General features: G+C 36.6%; 1 protein-coding gene across 1 annotated transcript in view; it reads right to left on the bottom strand.

Annotated features, from left to right (window-relative positions):
* LOC309436282 (dynein axonemal heavy chain 5-like) overlaps positions 1–18,928 on the bottom strand; it is a 168,884-nt gene that overhangs the window by 118,193 nt on the left and 31,763 nt on the right. Inside the window, exons 23-37 of the mRNA XM_082045351.1 lie at positions 18,184–18,271; positions 17,971–18,094; positions 17,693–17,856; positions 16,424–16,516; positions 14,762–14,965; positions 12,863–12,943; positions 12,375–12,779; positions 12,083–12,201; positions 9,738–9,874; positions 8,525–8,687; positions 5,094–5,205; positions 4,639–4,767; positions 3,124–3,323; positions 2,867–3,020; positions 113–379 (exon numbers count right to left, since the gene is read on the bottom strand). Coding sequence (XP_081901477.1) covers positions 113–379; positions 2,867–3,020; positions 3,124–3,323; positions 4,639–4,767; positions 5,094–5,205; positions 8,525–8,687; positions 9,738–9,874; positions 12,083–12,201; positions 12,375–12,779; positions 12,863–12,943; positions 14,762–14,965; positions 16,424–16,516; positions 17,693–17,856; positions 17,971–18,094; positions 18,184–18,271 — 2,440 coding nt within the window. The remainder of the gene's footprint in view (positions 1–112; positions 380–2,866; positions 3,021–3,123; positions 3,324–4,638; positions 4,768–5,093; positions 5,206–8,524; positions 8,688–9,737; positions 9,875–12,082; positions 12,202–12,374; positions 12,780–12,862; positions 12,944–14,761; positions 14,966–16,423; positions 16,517–17,692; positions 17,857–17,970; positions 18,095–18,183; positions 18,272–18,928) is intronic.

Here is an 18,928-nt window from a genome sequence, read left to right as displayed (position 1 = left end):
GATTCTGTAAATCTTTCCATCAGTGTAAGAAAATTTCTCAACTAAACAATGAAATAATCCATGGTCCTCACTCTTATTGACTAGAAGAACATTATTGCCTTAGTACTCGTACCTGAATAGTGTGGGAATCAGATGCTTGACCAAGGATTTCCAGAAGAGCAGGGTCAGATACAAAAAAAAATCTTGGAAATAGTAACCGTTTTTTTTCCAAATACCCAGTCAGTGATTTCTGACAGATTTCCAATTGTTCCAGCAAATGTGGTAATAGCTGTGCCAAAGTCTCATCTCCAACACAGCACTGCACGATGTTTGATGCTTCATGGGCTCTATGCATAATTCTCTGCCATGATTTATCAATGTTCTGAAATCTTCTGGCTTCCTGAAATACATGAAAAAATGCATTAGCTCTTCCTCAAATTTGTCAAATTCTAAAAATTAAGGAATTCTGTGAGACAAGGTAACAATTTAATATTTTGCTTCCTATTCAAGTCGTCTTTGTAGGACTAATGTATGAATATTTATAGGCATGCTTATAATGATCAGTGCTTATAATGACCAGAGTTCAAATTGCAAGAGAAAGACTCCAATGGAACAGCTCTGGAAATGCCTTTTACTTCATGTTGGGCACCAAAATTGTCCACATAAAATGATTCCAACAACACACCAGAAAAGTCAAAGAGCAGCCCCCTCAGAAATGACAAGTCTTCTTGACAGCAATAAACAATGTCATATAATGGCTGCTCCACACAGGTTATGAGGAGTAAGTTGTTAGTAATAATACTTGACAAACAAAACCACAATACTCTGAAACTGTCGCACTTGTAAGGTATTGTAGGTGAAGGGAAACAAATTCTCAAATATAGAGAGCTGGCGAATAAATATTTTTCTGCACTAGGTATACTGACTTCAAAAACTCTCTCTTCACCTACAACAAATGAAATGTTAATGGGATCCTAAATTACCTGAGAGTTAGAAGACATCTCAAGAGACCCTCCAAAGCCATTTGCCTGTCACAAGACAGGATCATACGCACGCCACTTTTGAAAAACATCTGTCTGCCTTGTCTTTAGAGATGCTCGAGGCTGGAGATTCAGGAGCCTCTCTAGGAAACCTTTGTTTCTGGTGACTCTGTTTTAAGTTTAATCTTTCTTGTGTGTACACCAATTACTTCTCATCATATTCACAGATACAGAGAACACATTGTTTTCTTCCTGTTGAGAGCAACCCCTTATTTTTTTAAAAACTTATCACATCTTCTCTTCAGTTTTTCCTCTCCTTCAAGCCAAACAAGCCTAGTTTGTTGAATCGTTTCTTGTACATCTTCCTTCCTGCATGGTTCCTCATTCTTATCATCATCTTCTATGCTCTCTCAAATTTGTCTATTTGTTTCTTCAGCCAAAACCAGGTACAATATTCTAGTTATAAGTTACTGCTGTCTATGCATTCCACTTTTCTGCCTGCATTTTACACACCAGCAATCTAGGACTCGTTTTCTGACAGTACTATGAGATACAGTGTCAAAAGCCTATCAAGATATATGGCAACTACTGTTTTTCCTCTATCCACAAAGTTTGTTGTCCACCCTAAAAATAAATTAGATTTGTTTGACAAGTTTTGCTCCTAACAATTATACATTGACTGTCACTCATCTCCTTGTTAACTTCCAGATGCTTATAGACAGTTATTTTTTGTAGTATTCATCCAGGAATTGTAATTAAGCCCACTCATCTATCATTACTCCTCCACCAAGCTGTTCCTTCTCCTCCTCCTTTAAAGACAGTCGACGTATTTGCTTTTTTCCAGAATACTGGTTCATGTATAATATCATCCTTATAAGAAATGGCTTTACCAGTTATCAAATGCTTCAGCTGTGCCACAGCATTTACTATCTGAAAAAACTGCTTATTAATTCTCTAGTAAACTTTAAAATATACATATCTTATGAACTAAAAAAAAATATATATATATTGTTATCCTAAATAATACTTAAGAAGGCTTTACTTACAAAAATTAATCCTAGTTTTGTAAATTGTAAGCCTTTAGTTATAAAATACGTGGCCTAAATTAATATTTAATAATTTCCTAATAATTATGCATTTGCTAATTTACAGCACTGGTTGATCCAGTGCTGCTAAACTGTGGTGTGTTAGAACTACAAGAAAACCTCTCATTAGGATACGCAAGAAAGAAGATAACTCATTTTGATATTTCTTTCCTGCAGGAAGTCAGATCATTCCTTAACTCTTTTGCAGCTGCTATCAAGGGAGGTCATAATAGCCTTTCAAAGAGGGTGCCCTAGCTCATACAGATTAACACGTGCAAATTCCCAAACCTTGCAGCATCTGTCTCTGGGACTTAGTTATACTGAGTCCTAGCAAGTACAGAATTAATAGAGAATATCTGCCATTCTACAGGATGTTTCAAAAAGATGGACCCAATTGGAAATGACACACTGGATGAAATTGGGTCCATCTTTCTGAAACACCCTGTATTCTTACATAACTTAGAACCTAAAAACATCGGCACACAAAAAGAAAGGGGCATTGGCACATGTGGGAGAGGTGATGCATCAGTTTTGTACCGTTGAGTATTTCTGAGCCCTGTGCTATGATACGATTCACTAGTATTGCAAGCCGACATGAACATTGGAACCTGAATTACAAATAGCCATGCTCCTGTAGGTTTGACCAAGTTCTACGCAGTTCAACCAGACAGACTACAGTTTGGCAAACTTCTTCTGACTTGTCTATGTGCAGCCCACAAAACTCACATGCACTATATGTGTTGGCAAGTAAACTCTGTGATGTGGCTAATCTCTTCATACAACATATTACCATTAATATATTGTTATCACAAATCAACATACTTGAGGTAGTTGTTTTGCAATGTCTCCACCAACAAACACAGCTTCGAGGTAAATCCAGAGGTTTTGTACCGTAACCCAGTTTTCAATGATCTCTGCAGTATTGGTCAACTTCTGAACCCACTGTTGTATAGTGGACTTAAATGGTGCGTTATACCTGTATGAACATGAGTTAAAGGGAAAAAGAACCTAAGATGATAATTGTTTACTTTTGGGTTTGACTAGATTGACGAAATATGCACACTTCTTAAGTTTTGTACCTGTTGCTCATGAGCGACCCCAATATCATGAGGCTGTCTTCCACCAAAGCTATTTTCTCCAATATGTCTGATCCTTTCAGCAGGAGTTCTCCTCGAGTTTTGAATTGGCCAAAACTGAAAGCATGAGTACTCCATTCACCGATGACATGCTTCAATTTTGCTTCAATATCCTTTTCTTTAACAGCGCTGATGCAGATATCCTGTGTAAAATTCAACTAGTACATTCCTCTATGGCTGATATGATGAACACTTATAAAGACAACTAAAATTGATTGGCTAGATCTAGATTTCAGTGTAAGCTCCAACTAATAAAAATATACATTGAAACACCTCAAAATTATTACATTACAAACTAGATTGTATTACAGTACTAGTTGTAACTGAAACATTTTATGGGCTATACTCCCATCTTCACTGGCACTAACACCTTAAACTTTTTAAAATTCACTCATTCACTGAATCTGCAGGCAGAATTTGTAAATAATGTATAAAAATTTGAAGTCAAATATAACTTCTGGGAGGTTAAGGAAAATACACATTACCAATCAAAACCAATAAACAGTCCAAGAATCGAGCGTACCTGGACAACATGACACCTGCTACTTCTTGAAGACAGTGAGGACAGGACTGTCATAAAATTGGTTATTCCATCAGAGAGAAAAGGAGCATCTATTCAGATTGGATCCCAAAGCCAGGTTCAGAAATATATAGGATTCCATCACAGGTTTAAAGTCTTTCCTTGAGTGTAAGGCTATCAACTCTGAACCTTTCATATGTCTTAAATTCTTGTTTGGAAATTGGGTACAGCAGAGGTTTGATGTCATGTTTTTGTCTTAGAAGTGTCCCTTTGTGGAACAAGACAAATCAGGTCACTACTATGGAGGGACCACAAATTTCGCTAAGTGACAACAGAACTGAAGTTAGAAATTTGTTCTATCAAATGGTAATGAGGATAAAGCTAATGCACTTGCTAGATGACCACTGTCCCCAAAATGAAGGAGGCAATAGCTTTGTAGTTTGCGCATATTACACAGGTCTTCTCACCGCTCTCTGCTCTTGTGAAGAATCACTTTTGAAATACAAAAAAATGTGTTCTCCTTTAATCCTATATCCTCCACTTCTACTGTGTTCCAAGGATTTCAAACACTTAACAGGATCAGACTTACATCAACTATTTTTTCTCTCTGATGAGTCACTTAAAAGGAAGAAAAACTTAAAAGCAGGCAGACCCTAAACCAGAAGCACGACAGTATCACACTGCTTTTAAAATAACAGAATTCCTTCTATGAAAGGATTAGCATAATACCATCTATCCAATTAATCCTTCTCCAGAATAAAAAGGAAATAAACTAACCATCAGCACTAATACTAGCTACCAAACTCCATTCTTCAAAAAATCTTCCAAGTAAAGCCAACATTTTTAATATTATAAAGCTGACTAGAAACAGGAGTCCAAAAGTGCAGAGCCCACAACCACAAGTTATTAATTAAAAACAAACAGAAATGTACATGTACCTCAATATCTTCTTTATATTTTAATAAAGAGGCATCCATTATGTTTTTCAAAGAGAAATTTTCAGACTCAACATCAAAGTGATGTCCAGTCACTTGTGTAATTCTTTCCCAGTGTCGTGACGTCATTGCCTAGAAAAGTCCATAGGAATTAGGGAAGATTTTTTTAAATTGTATTATTTTTAGGACTAGAATCATCACATGCTCTTGCACTACATCTGCTAATCAAATACAAGAGTCTTGATTTCCATTCCATTGAAACCATTAATTGTTCTTCTAATCACATTATGAAGACTTTTGTTTTACTTTTCTATAACTAAGCCTAACCAGATTTTTCAAGAAATATAACTGCTTTTATCTATAAAAAAGAATTATGGAAAGCATCTTATAGTCATACAACAGTCTTCAATAGAGTTTTTCACGTGAATCTTATCTCCAAATGAGTATGCAGAACATACTTTGTTTGCCATCATTTCAAGCAACGGACAGCTCTCTGTGAAGTCATCAACTTTTTTTTTTAGGTCTTGAAAAGCTTGCCATTCCTTCAAAGCTTTCGGTAACTTACGGATTCTTTAAAAGGCACAAAAAAAGAAGAAATATTTAATTCTTAATAATCACAATCCACAACTTAATAGTACAGTGTATTCTCATTTTTCAGTTAGTGGGCCAGTAAATAAAGATCCAGTTGCAAGCTGGCAACATAAGCTGAATGTTTCTAACTGCAAGCATGAAACGATGCTAAAGACAGCAAAAATCACATTAGAAAGGTTTGGTTTTTATTTCAGTTTGAATTAAAACAGGTTAGTTTCACATGCAAACCCATGTCTGAACTTAAGCTTTTACAGTGTCATTGTTTTAATTAAAGTGTGAAAGTGCACCCAATTTTGTAAAGGGCAAAAAGGGTTAAACAACATATAATTTTTCAAGCAAAATAAAGTACATCCTACACCAAAACTGACCTGCTTGGAAACAGGAAAATATTTCTGTTTCAGTCAAACAAGTTCTATTTTACACCTCGCTTGTATGAAAGAAATTTAAAGAAAAACCTTCATTTCTGTACAATTTCACATTAAAAAATAGGAAAAGGGAAAAATCTCTTGTACTGTGAATTGCCACAGCTCCACTTGCTTCTAACAAGTTTAGTCTTCCACAGCTATGGCCCAAAGACCAACAGCAGTTCAAAATCAGACAGATCTGTCACACAACACTGAAGCATGTGTGAATTCTTCAGTGCTTTCTGCTAATAGGTTGATAAACACAGGCAAACTGTCACGGCACCGCAATCATCTCTGTAGTCTTTCTTCTTGAATCCAACAATAGATAGTATTAAATATGCTAGAGAAAAGTATTGTGGAATGAAAAAGTATACTCTGACATGTATAGACAAGGATTTAAGAGGCAGTTCCTGGCTATTTTTATGCTGAGGCAGAACAAATAACATTCTTACAAGCTTTGTCTTAGGCTGGCAATTGGAAAAGTGATCTCTTAGCTTGGTAATGAAAACTACTTTTATTTTTTATTTTAACACAGATACCTTTTTCCTTTGTCTTGGTCTCAGTAATATCTTCTAACAGCAAGGTCCATGAGTTACATACTATGTAAAAAACTATTCCATTGATCAGGTTTAAATTTCCTCCTCAAATTTCCTGACATTCCCTTTATAATATATTATAGTAAAACATAAAGGGAACCTTCTCTCTAGCTGTTTTTATAAACTTCTATAATGGTCTCTACCACATGCATTTTCTCTAAATATTTATCCTTTTAATCTCTTTTTATTTTCACCAACAGTTATTTTTGTGATTCTTCTTTTCATGATTCTAGGTTTTCTATTATAGTACCATTTTTTTAAGGGGTAGCAAAAAAACCCCATTACAGTAAAGAACTGTGCATATCTTTGCAATTACACTAAAACACTAATTGCCCTTCCAGTATTCCTGCTCCTTTCATAACACAGCATACCATCTGAATAATTTTTGCAGGCCCCTTCTGTACACTGTTTACATTTCTCCAGCTTTAATCATAATAGCTGGATGCAATAATGCTAGCAGACTAGGAAGGATAGTACTGGGTTAGAGTTCCACAAAAAAAAAAAAAAAAAAAAAAAAAAAAAAAAAATTACTGCCTATTGGTGGTCACCTTGCTCCAAATACAGATCAACACTTCAGAGGAAAAAAGAAAAGTCACACATGAAGTAAAAAAAGAACGACATAATTTTCAAAACATGTCATGCAATGGCTTTCTTCAGAGTTCCAGGATAAGGAAGCATAAAGAGAGTCCTACCAACCTGTAAAATGACATTAACTATAGAAAAAATGATGATGCAGTTCCAGAACTCGACTGAAATGGTATCAAGACTTACAAATATTGTCCAAATGGGGAAGTATACATATTTTGTGTAAATTCATTTTTACTATTATTTTTTTAAATGAGGATTTTGTTTCAAATTAATGACTAGAAGACAGATCATTCTTTTCTTCTTTTTCCAGAAAAATAAGAAAATCTCCACCTCGCTCCTTCATTGTGTACAGAAATGGACACTGATAAAATGGTGACATGCTCAAAATACCATATGACTAAAAAGACTGAGCACAAGTAAGTTTTCTTATGCTTCCCAAAGATTTGGGATGAGATGAAAAACACAGATCTGATCTCTGTCTCTTGAATAATGCCAAAAAGTGAACTATCTCTCAGGTCACGTTGGAGAATCCAAAACCAAAAGCTGACCAGAACTATCTGATGAAGCAGAGACACACACACTGGCTGTTGCAGCAGAGGGGCTCTGCAGAAGAGAAAGCTCTTTATATTGAGTATGAACTTGTCTCGACAGAACTCACTGAGAAAGTGAAAAGACCCACTGTGTAAAGAGGTAAAGAAAACACTTATACAAAAATAATAAACGAAGAAAGAAAACAGAGAGATAGCTCACATCTTTTTTACAATAGATATGCACTGGATAAAAATATTGTACATCTACTTTCAAATTTTCGCATGTAATTTGGTTCTCATGTATATTTTGTAATTCCCATTAAAAGTAAATCAGAGACTGGTACAGATAGCTCCTCTGAAGGAATGGATGCACAAAATACTTTAGGCCTGCATACAGACTCTGTTGCATGTAATCAAATTCTCCTTTTCTAGCAACTGTCCATACTCCAGTGCCAGGCATCAGAATACAAAGACAGCAAAGGGGAAACAATGCAAATCCTGTTGGATCATGAGGCCCTGCCTCTGAGAGAAGTAACAGCGTGGGTCACAGAAGTCTTGCACACCCAGCCATGGCTGTTGAAAAACCAAAGGTGCATCTTTACCACCACAGTAGAAAAATTCCTCTGACTTCAGCAAAGCACGGTTTCACCTAACAGTTCTTTTGCATGCAATGTGGAAAGCATTATTCCTCTCAGACCTTGTAAACAAGCCCTCAGAATTTAGTGTGGCTACCTGTCCTTTTGAAATAACAATTTCAATGCATACAAATGTGAGGAGGTAGACAATAACATCAAATTTCTGTCTAATAGCACAGACTAACAATTAATCAGCTGTAAACTAAATCACTAAGAAGGTAATACATGAAGATCAGCTATGAAGGTTATTTAGAATTACATCACCACAGGTTTATGCACCTAATTTGTTAAATAAGATACAACCTTCCGTGTCAGTATATCCCAACAAGCCTAAAGGGACTTGCAGACTCCGCTAAGTGAGGTCACGCACCTGGTGCACATTGCGCCCCTGTCTGCAACCAGTGCAGCCATGCTGAGCACATGAGCAAGACTAAGCTTCAAAGAAACCAACCGATTTTTGCCCCTCAAGGCAATTTTCACAAGATAATTAACACAGAAAGCTGAGAAATTAAAATTGTATGCACTTCAACAAAAAAATAACTTACCTCTTTTGAAAATCCAGAAGTTCATTGTTAATTTTTTCAATATTTAAATCACGCCAAAGCATTTCATTGTATCCATCGATATTAGCAGTAACTGAATTATAAAGACTGTAAAGTTTCTGAAGCAATGAAAGCTCACGCTTAATTTTGTGCAGTTCAGGATACTCTGTTTGAAATTTTAAAATAAGACATTTGTGAATGTTAATTAGGTACAACTGTATTCATGAACACAAAAATCGATTTCTAAAATTGGTATTTAATAAATGTCTGAAATCAGACTTGCAGTCTTTTAGACAGTGTCTAGTAAGACAAAATTTTCCAGTTACATTATGTAAGAACAGCAGAATTTGATGCACCGTAATTGTTTAGATTACTGAGCTTTTTATAAATATTCGTCTATAACAGTAGATGCAGTCTCATAAGGGAGGTGCTGCACCTCTCTGAGAGGAAGATAATGTTGAAAAAGTAGCTGAAATGGCAAAGGAACATACTATAGTTTTATACAAGAACTAAAACATCCCCCATCTCAATTTGCACTAGTTACTTAAGAAGCAGAGGTTGGAGATGGGGGTTGTGCTTTCAAAATAAAAATATAGAACATGTTACACAATAAAAGTATTTAAAATGGACCTCCTTAATGGAAATGTTTTGTTTAGTTTCTCTCATGTCTTTGGGAATTCCTAGTTAAATATATTATGATTATTGTATATGTCTTCAGATAGGAAAATATACTGCATTTAGTATGGACAAATTAAAGCGTCTATCATACATTCTGCTGTGATTTTTATTCTCTTCCAAACTTGAAGTGTGCCTGACTAGGAGGCACAAGGATATTACAGATCAGTTGCACAGCCCAAGGGAATTCATTATATATCTTCAGCAGGGACAACTTGAGTATTTTGGGCGACAGAGTCCCCAAAATTGGACATGGAAAAATACAGACAGGAGATGCACTTAGTTCTGGACAGAAAAAAGCAAGAGAGCTAGGCAGCTGGAGCCCGAGATACACAGAACAGTGCAACATTATTCCACCTGATGTTTATGTATGTACAGACTGAGAGCCAGTTTCACATAGCTGCTTTTCATAGGAAAGACAATAACATTTTACTGCAAGGATTTTTTTCTACAATGAATCCAGCACTGAATGCATTCAGCAGGACCCACAAGAAAAATTTAACATCCTAGGACCAGGCATCCATATTCCCTGAGAAACTACCTGTTATAGGAAGACCAAATAACTCTTCCCCAGCAGAAAGAGAGATATACTTCCTCCATAGTTCATCAAATCTGGCTTGAAAGATCTGTAATCTGTCACTGGCTTCATGAGGAGGAACATTCTCCACACTGGGGCCCCTGGAAAAAATCAGTGCAAGTATCAATCATACAGGTTTCACAAAGAAGCACAACAGAACCCAGACCTGACTTACTGAACAATATTTAATATTTTCTAAATTTTTTTCTAGAATTTTTCACAAAAGACACTAAATGCAGAGAGAAAATGCAAGTATATTCAGTGTCCCAACATGACATATTGAGTAGACCCTGAAAGAAATACCAGTTTATTTTCTAATAATAAACTTAATCTGGGTTACTACGTATGTTACAAACAGCTAACAAGATCTACAGATTTTTTTTTTTCTTTTCCATTTCTTCTGTAAAATACATTTTAAGGATTATTTTCATTTATATTCTTAAAAATGGAAGGACAGTAGGTATAGAATTCAGGGGGGAAAGCTGTGGTAGTTGGTACTAGAATCATAATGAAGCACTCAGAAAAAATAACAGAAAAAATATTATTTTGCCCTAATGAGTACATCTCAGCTGGAGAACTCAATGTAATCCCCAGCTCTCACTTCTGGGTCTGCTTCTTGGCTGCACCATAATATTTTGGGATGAGAACCACAAGTATATTGTCTTCTATTGTGCCATGGTTATTTCTAGAAACAAATACAGGCACACAGGCATCAGAGAGCAGTGCAGGCTGGCCGCTTGGCAAGGAAAATGGAACCTAGAGATGACAGAAGTAATGTGGTCAGCAGAGGCAGCCAGGGCTTGGTCCCACAGTACCTGACCAAGGAGAGCAAGGCAGGCCAGGGGATGGTAAGTCAGGTTCAAACGGGAGCCCAGATCTTTAGACAAGTCCACATTAATAACACAGGATCAAGGTTTAGCAGGAAAGGTGAGTCAGCAAGTAAGGGCCAGGAGCAGGTCTAGTGAAGGTAACCAGGATGAGACACCGTCGAGCGGTTACCAGGCTGCCCTGAGATCAGTCTGAGAAGCAAGTCTGTGCATTAGAATCCAGGTTCAGCTCAGTAAGGTCCATGGCCAGGCACAGGCATGGCTGCGACAGAGGTCAGGGGGCCAAGCAGTGAAGTCTCAGTTTAAAAGCAGATCCTCTAGGAAAGAGTGTCAGCCTTCCCGAGGTCTCCCAGCAGAACTGTGTGGGAGTGCTCTGTCACCAAAGGAAGGGGGAAGCCCGCTCAGATGCATCAGCTCTAAGTTGGCCTAGAGCCCAGGCAGCTGAACCTCCAGCAGGGGGGATGCTCTCAGGGTCCCTACAACTGGTGGCAGCTACAGGGTGTTCCCATTAATTCCTCCAGACAACTCTGAGAGCAGAACAGCAGACATCCGCACTGGGAACTTGGTGCTCTAGCAGGTTCCTTTCAGGTGCAAATTCACCTTGTGTCTGTAGCTGGAGTCTTAAGTCATGCACTCAAACGCACTGTTGGTATGCCCTCAAGAGGTTTCTCTCCTGGTGAAGCCAAGGTTCAAGCCAAACACCCGGTTACCATTTGGACCACCTTGTTTGTAACACCAGTGCAAAAGCAGCTACCCTAGGAGAAGAGTACACATTAAGGCCCATCCAAGGCCCTCCAAGAGTGTGTGAGCTGTGTGTGCACTGAAATCTGTCCATACCAGCAAGGCAGCCTGCAGAGGCTATACATAAAGCTGCTTGACGCTGCCCATGGGCTATAGGTGTGCTGTGCATGTCTAGAGTCAGCTGCTGACATGAACTTCATTGCCAAATCACACTCTGTGCGTGTATTGCCCTAGAACCATAACAGATCACGGCAAGCCAAATTCTGGTATTCCCTTCTTCGTTGCTATTGTAGAAGTGTCCAATGAAGCACACATACTCCACATTTTAAATTTTTTAAAAAGCCAAAGTAAGCGGAAAAGTAAGACTGAGTGATACTCACTGAACTTAGAAATACCCAGAACTGGAATCTCCGTTCACATTCAATGAACTACTCACATACTTAACAATAAATATCTGCTTAAGTGTCTTGTTGAGTTTAGAGCTTTATATTTGGATCTGGATTGAGAATTTGATTTTTTCTTTCCCCAACCTATTAACTCTTCTGAAATTTCACCAACATTGAAATTATGGGAATGAATCTGTGACAGTATCTGCTCATCTTATTCTGAAATTAGGCTTTTTTATCAGCTGTCTTATACACATTGAGGCTGTGATGTGTTTATTTTCTGAAGCCTTTTTGATACACCATGTTTGAACAGCCCCTAATGAAGCATAATTTTATTGCACCACAGGTCACCTACTTTTCATCATAATCTTTGTAAAATTCTGCAGTATCAATCTGGAAATTTTGAACACCACTCAGTAAATCTGTTTTCATGTCTGGCTGTAACTTCAGCAGCAAGTCCTCAACCTGCAGTGCCTACATGTGGAGAAACAGGAAAAACGGTGTAAAAGAAGTCAGGAAAACAAAACAAAACAAAACAAAAAAGACTTTTAAGGAAGAAAATACTTTCATTCTAGCATTTCAACATTAAAAAGGTTGAAAATAAATTTGGTATACATATAGTTGGAGAAATAATACAGCTATGATACCTGTGTGTTTAGATTCCTCCAGGCATAAGCCAATCCATCAACTCTTTCTGTATTTCCATCTTGAAAGAGGAGATTGTATTTATGAAGCACAGCATATGATTCTTCTATAGGTCCAACAGTCATGTCGATTCTAATCTCATTCTCTCGAATTTCCTTTAGAGCTTCCATTGCTCCCCGAACATCATCAAGGTCATGGATAGGTCTGCTTAATCTCTTGCTAACATTTTCAATGAATGAATAAATTTCATCCATGTCTGTGGCAGACTTTTTATTCAAAGCTAATCCAAATGTTCTTTGTCTTGAGCGGCATTCCTGAATTAAGGCTATTTTCAGTGACTCTGTTGCAATATCCACCGATTCCAGCACACAGTGAGTTGGCAGCTCTCTGATTTGCATTTCTAATTGCTAAGACAAATACAAGTGTTCAGCTTTTAATTTCACTACTATTTCTCTGAGGAGTTTGTTTTTATTAAAGATACAATACTTACAGAAAAGTATCTGATTTGAGTTTGGAATTCAGCCATTGCTGGTTTAGTATTTATAAATTCTCTCAGATTTTCCTCTGGATCCTATATAGAGAAGTTTATTTTAATTATTATTTAGCATTGGTATTACAATAATCTATGGAGGATCCAGCTGCCTGATGTACTGTGCAGAAACAAATGATGCCTCTCTACAAGAGCTTAAGATATAAACATTAAGATCAAATTTCTTCACTTGAACTGCTTTTCCTCACTCTTACTCTTTGCACGATACTCTTTAAGCCACTTGAAATCTATCTGTAACTCAAAAATTGACACAGATCAGCATTTCTCTTATCTGTCCAAATATTCCTGCAAAATTTACAATACAGCTGCTAAAACCTTGCTGGAACTATTTCCTTCCCAGTCTCCCTTCTGCCTGCAAGTGCCCAAAAGCAGCTCACATCCTCTAACATATATTTAGATGGTAGTGATTTTACTCAGCCATCCTCACTCTTCCTGAAACAGTAGATTTAACTGCGGTTTCTAACTACAAATGCCCAGGCCATTTGAAGCAAGCATGGTTTGGCAGGGAAGGATGGATCCAAGGAAGAGGGGGCATTCAGCTTGTTGAAGCTTGTTTAAATGCAATAGAGCACCAAGCATCCTTCCGGTTCCTAAGGTAGGCCAGTTTCTGAGGAGGTGAGAACTTCGGTGTCACCAACTCAACAAATGTGCTGGATTCTTGGTTTAATTACAGACAAATTATCTTCACCTGGCTCAGTGATATTCATCTACAGTTTGCACTGTGAGGTCCCTGAGAAGCTGTTACGGCTTCTCCGGGCAATAATGAGTTACCAGTGAGAGTTCTCAGTGCTCCTACAGAAATGATAAAGACAGGCAGAAACAGTGCCAACTCCTAAGGAACTTTAAGGTTAAGGAGCAGATTAATTGACTATTTTAGAGGATTTTAGTACAAAGGAAACATTATCATGCTATTGCATCATTCAATCTGATTGCACCTTCTCTGGGTGAAATGACATACCATCAACATGTGGTTGGCTCAAACAGTATGTCTAAAAACTGAGGTAACTAAGCATCAAAATGGGGAAGTCATAATGAGGGGAAAATTCCCTGTCTTAGCCTGAGCTCTAACTGCAAAAGAGTCAGCTGCTGAAACGTGGTCACCTACGAGTTGGTTTAGGAAGTGGGAGTTAAAAAGAGTGAGGAGTTAAAAACATAAGGTTAATCCTGTATTGAGTGCTGGTTTCTCAGCCTGACTAAAGCACCTTTTATAGGTAAGACCAGTAGTTGTCCATCCACAGAGAGTTGAATTTCACTAGTCAGAATGTATACAAGGTTTTATTTCATTAAATATCTCCTGCTAAAACACTCTTCAGAGCTTTACCATTTATGTGACTGGACCCAGTTCCTAATAAAACCAACTCCATCATCCCAGATTCTCTTCTGCTTTGGAATCCTTATTACTGGAAAGATTTCTTAGATTTAGTTTATCATTTTTGTGAAGAAATAGAAAAGCTATTTTCAGCAGTGGTTGCTGAAGAAAAACTAGTCAGTTTAATATTCAGGAGCAGTTCTGTAGCCTGCAATTTCTCAGAGATTCTGCTAAATTATTCTTTTTTATAACCTATGCAGACAAGATGCTGTTAGAAAGATGCATAAGCATATGAGAACATAAGCTTGTTTATGCTCCAACATTCTCTTTTTGTTCTGCTTTCCTCCTTAGATCATTTAACTGGTAAAGAATGACTAGTTCTGGTCAACACAAGAGCAGACAGTGGAGGTATTAGGGGTATATGAAACCAATGTTTCCTAGTGAGCACAGAGTCTTCTCATGCAACCCAAACCAGTTTATTTAGAAGATTTGACAACATAGCAACATATTTAATTGAATATGTATTTAACCTTGTTCCAGATGCTTGAAAATTCAGAAAAGCTGTTCAGAAGATCCGATGCTTCAGTTTTAAGAGATAAAACAATTGTATTTAGTTGGATCACCACTTTGTTTACATCCTTGTGCTCGATGATCTGCTTGTCTAAAGGTTTCAGTGCCACCATCCTGGTGAATTTGCTCTCATCACCTAGCTCTACAGCAACAGCTTGTTCCATCTGGCATAAATTAAACAAGAAAAAACTTATGTCCAGTAGTTGGCTTTCTGTTTGTTTGTTTTTAACATTATGGAATGCCCAAGAATGCACACACAACTTCTAAGAACAGATAGGAAGTGCAGAGAAAGCATCCACAGGGAGACTCCCTGTTCTTAGCTTGGATTTTTACACAACAATAGTTGTAGTGTTAAAGCTGATTTTATACAAAATTTCCATGTGGAGCTCTATATTAATTGTCTCAATGACATCTGCCAAATATGCATCATATAGAACCGTGTTGTTTGCTGCTCCTACACGACTGCTCAGCTCTTCCTGCTTTCTTTAGTGTAGAATTACAATCTCCAGACCAGGGGCGTCAAACTCATTTTCACTGGGGGCCACATCAGCCTCACGGTTGCCCCTGAAGGGCCGAATGTCATTTTAGGACTGTAGAAATGTCACATTTATACAGTTGATTTGTATATGTATATATTTGTATATGTAAATGTTACATTTATACACTTGATTTGTATATGTATATATTTGTATATGTATATATTTGTATATGTAAATGTTAAAATAAAATAAAATTACATTTGGCCCTTCAAGGGCAACCGCGAGGCTGATGTAGCCCCCTGGTGAAAATGAGTTTGATACTCCTGATCTATACCCATTCTTGGCCAAAAAATGTCTCTGCGGCAGTGGAGGGTTGGCTGCTTGGGAACCAGCAAACAGTTCTGCTCGAGAAAACGGAATTCAACCCACTCTCTCTAGTTTGTGGTTTGGTTGGTTGTGTTTATTACTTATTATCAGCACTTGAATAAGGTTTTTGTATTGCAACAAGCTGATCTGTTTTTCATGTCAGATCGATAAAATAGGAAGCTACTTTTACAAAGACACTTTTCAGCAGAGATCTACACAGATCTGTATTTCATTACCAGAGGAGAGAATTAAGGCCATTTGATTACCATTACTGTGCATTTCTGTACTTTCACAAATTTCAGTTTCTGTCTAAACCTCAGACCTTCCCAGGGTTTTAATGCTCATTTTAATGTCAGTTAAAATATTTGTATTGTATTTACTGTGGCATTATAGATGCTGTATGCAGTTTGAAAGTTTGAATTAAAATAAAGTTTTTGCCTGGGAAATGGGATAATAATTTATACTCAGCTAGTAGTGCCCATGGATGTTTCTCACACATTCTCTACAATTTCATCATCATACTTCAACAGTGTCCTAAAAATATTTTTTATTAAAGTAACTTGTGATTATAATATTAAAAATAACCAAACATAAGGTTTATGAATTACTGCTCTTGTGTTCAATTGCTTCCTATAGAGACTAAAAACCAGGCTTTCGCTTAACAAGAAGATCCACCAGATTACAAGTTAAAGTACTAGTACAGAGTATATTCCTAATAGATTAAGAAATGTTAACCCAAATACTAAAATTTTAAAATGATCAGTATGAAATACTCACCTGCTGCTGTTTATGATGTAAGTAAGCAAATTTCCACAGGGGGATATCTTTGGCTATTGACAATATGATATTTACTGCTTTGTTTACAGCACTCTGAAAACAGCAAAACAGTCACCTTGAGCACAAAGTGAGATTGTGACAAATAAGAGAGGAGAAAAAAGAAAAAGAAAGGAAAAAAAAAAAAAATCCTCCAAACAATACCAAAATGGAAAAATTATACCTCTATCTTTACAGGAAATATTTTAATAAGCATAAAGTAGATTCACCCAAAATACATTTTGTAAGGGAAAAGAGTACTCCATAGCATTTTATCACAGTCCTCCTACATTTATGTGTTTTTCAAACAAGAAAGTAACAGAGCTTTATGAACAGTAATCATGAATAACTGGGGATCGTAACCTAATTTACAGTACCATTTTCTCTAAAACTGGTTACAAAAAGTTATTTTTTATTAATAATAATAGTTTATTTATTATTAATAATAGCTTTTCTATTTACATCAGAATGTCTGAATACATTTGTCTGGATTTGTGATGGCATAGTTCATGATCTATACAGGAGCTATATAAATTATTATATAACTTCTTCTATCTATGGTATTTTTAAATTATGCTTTGTGGTTTGATTTCTTACAGACAACACCGTGAAGGCTGCAAATGAAATCTGAAAAAAAAAATTAATTACTGATTTTGACAGTGACAATGCTAAATGAAAAGTCCACAAATCAATACCACAAACAACTTGTACTCTGAATAATTTCAGACATCATAGGAGACTGTAAGTACATGTGTACGAATTTTTCTGAATTAGTATAAATTTAAACAAGTGGTCGAATTTTTGCACAGTTTAGGGCTTCAGATTGGTAATGTTTTTCTCTACAATTCACTACTGCAGAATGCTGATTAATGAATGATATTTAAAAATTATAACATCATTTTATACTCTGAAAGAGTTTAAGGAGACCAGGAAGACAAATCAGGCTGTACCAATGGCATTCTTTTCTATTTTTGCATTCACTTCGAAATGTTTGCCTCTAAGTAGAGAGTTGTGAACATGAGCAACTGAGCTTTTAGGAAAACAGTTCCTTCTACTGATCGGTAGCTTCACATCCTTAGCACCCAGTGATGTCACAAACTCAAGAGACATTTAATCTGTTTTTCCTTTCCTTTTAGTTCTAATAGCAGATTAAATTTGCACGTTGTTTTTCAACAATGCATTTATAAATGTTTTACCATAAATGACTAAGATGCACATTTATTTTTTTGTTACCTGAATATCTTCAAGACTTGGTCTCAAGACAACATTTGGAATAGCCAGTTGAATTTCAGCTTTGAACAAAGGAGCCCTCTCTGTCTCTACAAACTTGGTCATCTGATACCTAGAGTCATCAACACGCAATCGATGTCTTAAAGATTCTAAAGAAATCTTCATGCCTAAATAAATATAATGTTTAAGTGAGGTTACATTTTATTTACCACAATAAGCTTGGTTAAAAATCTTAAAATAATATTAAAAAATTAAACATATCAGAAAAAAAACAGACTCACATCTGACCAAAGAGTCAGTATTCTTCTGACAAAGTTGTCCCATCAGATTATAGTAACTACAGGACAGGCATTCTTGGCAGCGTGTTTTCTGTTTCATGTCAATTTGTGTACAGGTGTATGAATCCTGAAGAGTTAAAGGGAAATTCTTAGGAATTACCCAGCATATAAGTGAAAGGTTACAAAAGGCTACTTTTTACACTGTAGAGGTCTTACCTCCAAAGCTCTCCCATCATCTGCCTTCAACCTGTGCTGAAGAATGTCTACCAGTTCATACACACAGCACTCCACTTGCTGGCTCTGTCTACAAAAACAACCTTACAGTCACCCACAGGGAAGCAAACATAAGGAATACCCTTTGCATACAACCCCAGTCCCACTGTGCTGTGAAGAATTTTATGTGTGGGGGAATACCCTTATACTTTTCAGTTTGTTCCTATTGCTTGGGCATACAGACAATGTAAGACATTAAGATATGCAGACTATCAAGAAACCCATTTGTTGGACTCTGTTACATCTGATTCAACTGAGCTTCATAATAACGAAACAAAAAGAAGTTATTTTCCAACTGTAGTGAATAAAACAGACTTACAATGATGATACAGTGAGATAATCTGTGAAATTAGAATTAGTAAAAAAAAAAAAATTAATAGAATGCATCTAATTTTGCACAGTGAGCATAGACATCTTTTGGAGAAGAACTGAACAACTATTCTGCTATAACCTGGAAAATAAGGCCAAAAAATTACAGCACCCGGAGAATGTGAAGTCTTACATTAGCTAGTTACCATTAAGAACCAATCAATTAACATAGCGATGAGATTTCAAGTCTATCCATCTTCATTTCTCTTGCTACTTATTAGACTGTCTTAAGAAAAAAAATATGAAATGCTAAACACTACAGATGCAATCTTACATCTGCTGTTTTCAAGACACTTGGGAGTTTCTCCCTGCATCCTGA

The sequence above is a fragment of the Streptopelia decaocto genome (assembly GCF_964273445.1).
Source record: "Streptopelia decaocto genome assembly, chromosome: 2".
Classification (NCBI taxonomy): Eukaryota; Metazoa; Chordata; class Aves; order Columbiformes; family Columbidae; genus Streptopelia; species Streptopelia decaocto.
Note: the sequence above shows the minus strand (reverse complement) of the source record. Positions and strands in the feature narration are given on the sequence as shown.